The 778-nt window shown below is 47.7% G+C and overlaps 1 protein-coding gene across 1 annotated transcript in view; it reads left to right on the top strand.

Moving 5' to 3' along the window:
• LOC119586038 (ankyrin repeat domain-containing protein 6-like) overlaps positions 1-771 on the top strand; it is a gene marked incomplete in the record, with an annotated part of 31,841 nt that extends 31,070 nt beyond the window's left edge. The window contains 3 exon segments of the mRNA XM_037934742.1: positions 1-61; positions 229-479; positions 661-771. Of these exon segments, the coding sequence (XP_037790670.1) occupies positions 1-61; positions 229-474 (307 nt within the window).
• Positions 772-778: the final 7 nt, after the last annotated feature.

The raw sequence follows: 778 nt of genomic DNA, 5'->3' as shown, positions 1-778 counted from the left end.
CGACGGGGCTGAGGATACAACGGAAGCAGTAGAAGGCGCAGGAGATGAGGAACCACCAGCTGTGAGTTCTGGCAATTTCAGTTTCCGTTGCCATCCCCCGGAAAGCAGAGAAAGAGCTTTCACGGTATTAATGTGCATTGTCATTCATTTATATCCAATGCATTCTAAACTGTAAAACAGGAACTATTAATAAGGAAATCATAGCTTATCCAGATTTTTGTTTTTAAGGATCCTCCGGCCGAAGAAAGCGCAGAGGCTGACGAAGCCCAGCTCGAAGGAGGGGACGCGGAAGGTGCCGACGCTACAGAAGGAGACGTTACGGAAGAAGGCGAGGCAACGGAAGGAGGCGACGCGACAGAAAGTGGAGACGCAGTGGAAGGCGGAGAAGCTGAGCCAGCTGCTGAGGGAGACGCCGGAGGCGGTGGTGACGACGCCGGCGACGGTGGTGGAGGTGACAATGCTGTTGAAGAATAAACCTGGTTAGTGCATAAGGATCTTGATGACTCGCAGTCATCCAATATCTCGAAAGGGTTCAACTACGGTCTGTCTCACATTGTTTGCTGCTAGGACAAAAGATGTGTTTATCCAAGTGCATGGGGACATGTTGTAATGCTCTCATCCAGAACTGCAAAATTGATAACATTTTCTCTCTTCTTTCAGATCGCCTGGTCCGGATTATGACATCGAACGGTGTTTCGTCTTACAAATGATGCTGTAAAGACAATTGGAAATGAACTAGGAACGAAATGAAAAAACGAGTATAAATGTATATTCATCC

Source organism: Penaeus monodon, chromosome 20 (genome assembly GCF_015228065.2).
Source record: "Penaeus monodon isolate SGIC_2016 chromosome 20, NSTDA_Pmon_1, whole genome shotgun sequence".
In the NCBI taxonomy this organism is placed as follows: Eukaryota; Metazoa; Arthropoda; class Malacostraca; order Decapoda; family Penaeidae; genus Penaeus; species Penaeus monodon.
The sequence above is the reverse complement of the archived record's forward strand: the minus strand, read 5'-3'. Positions and strand labels throughout refer to the sequence as shown.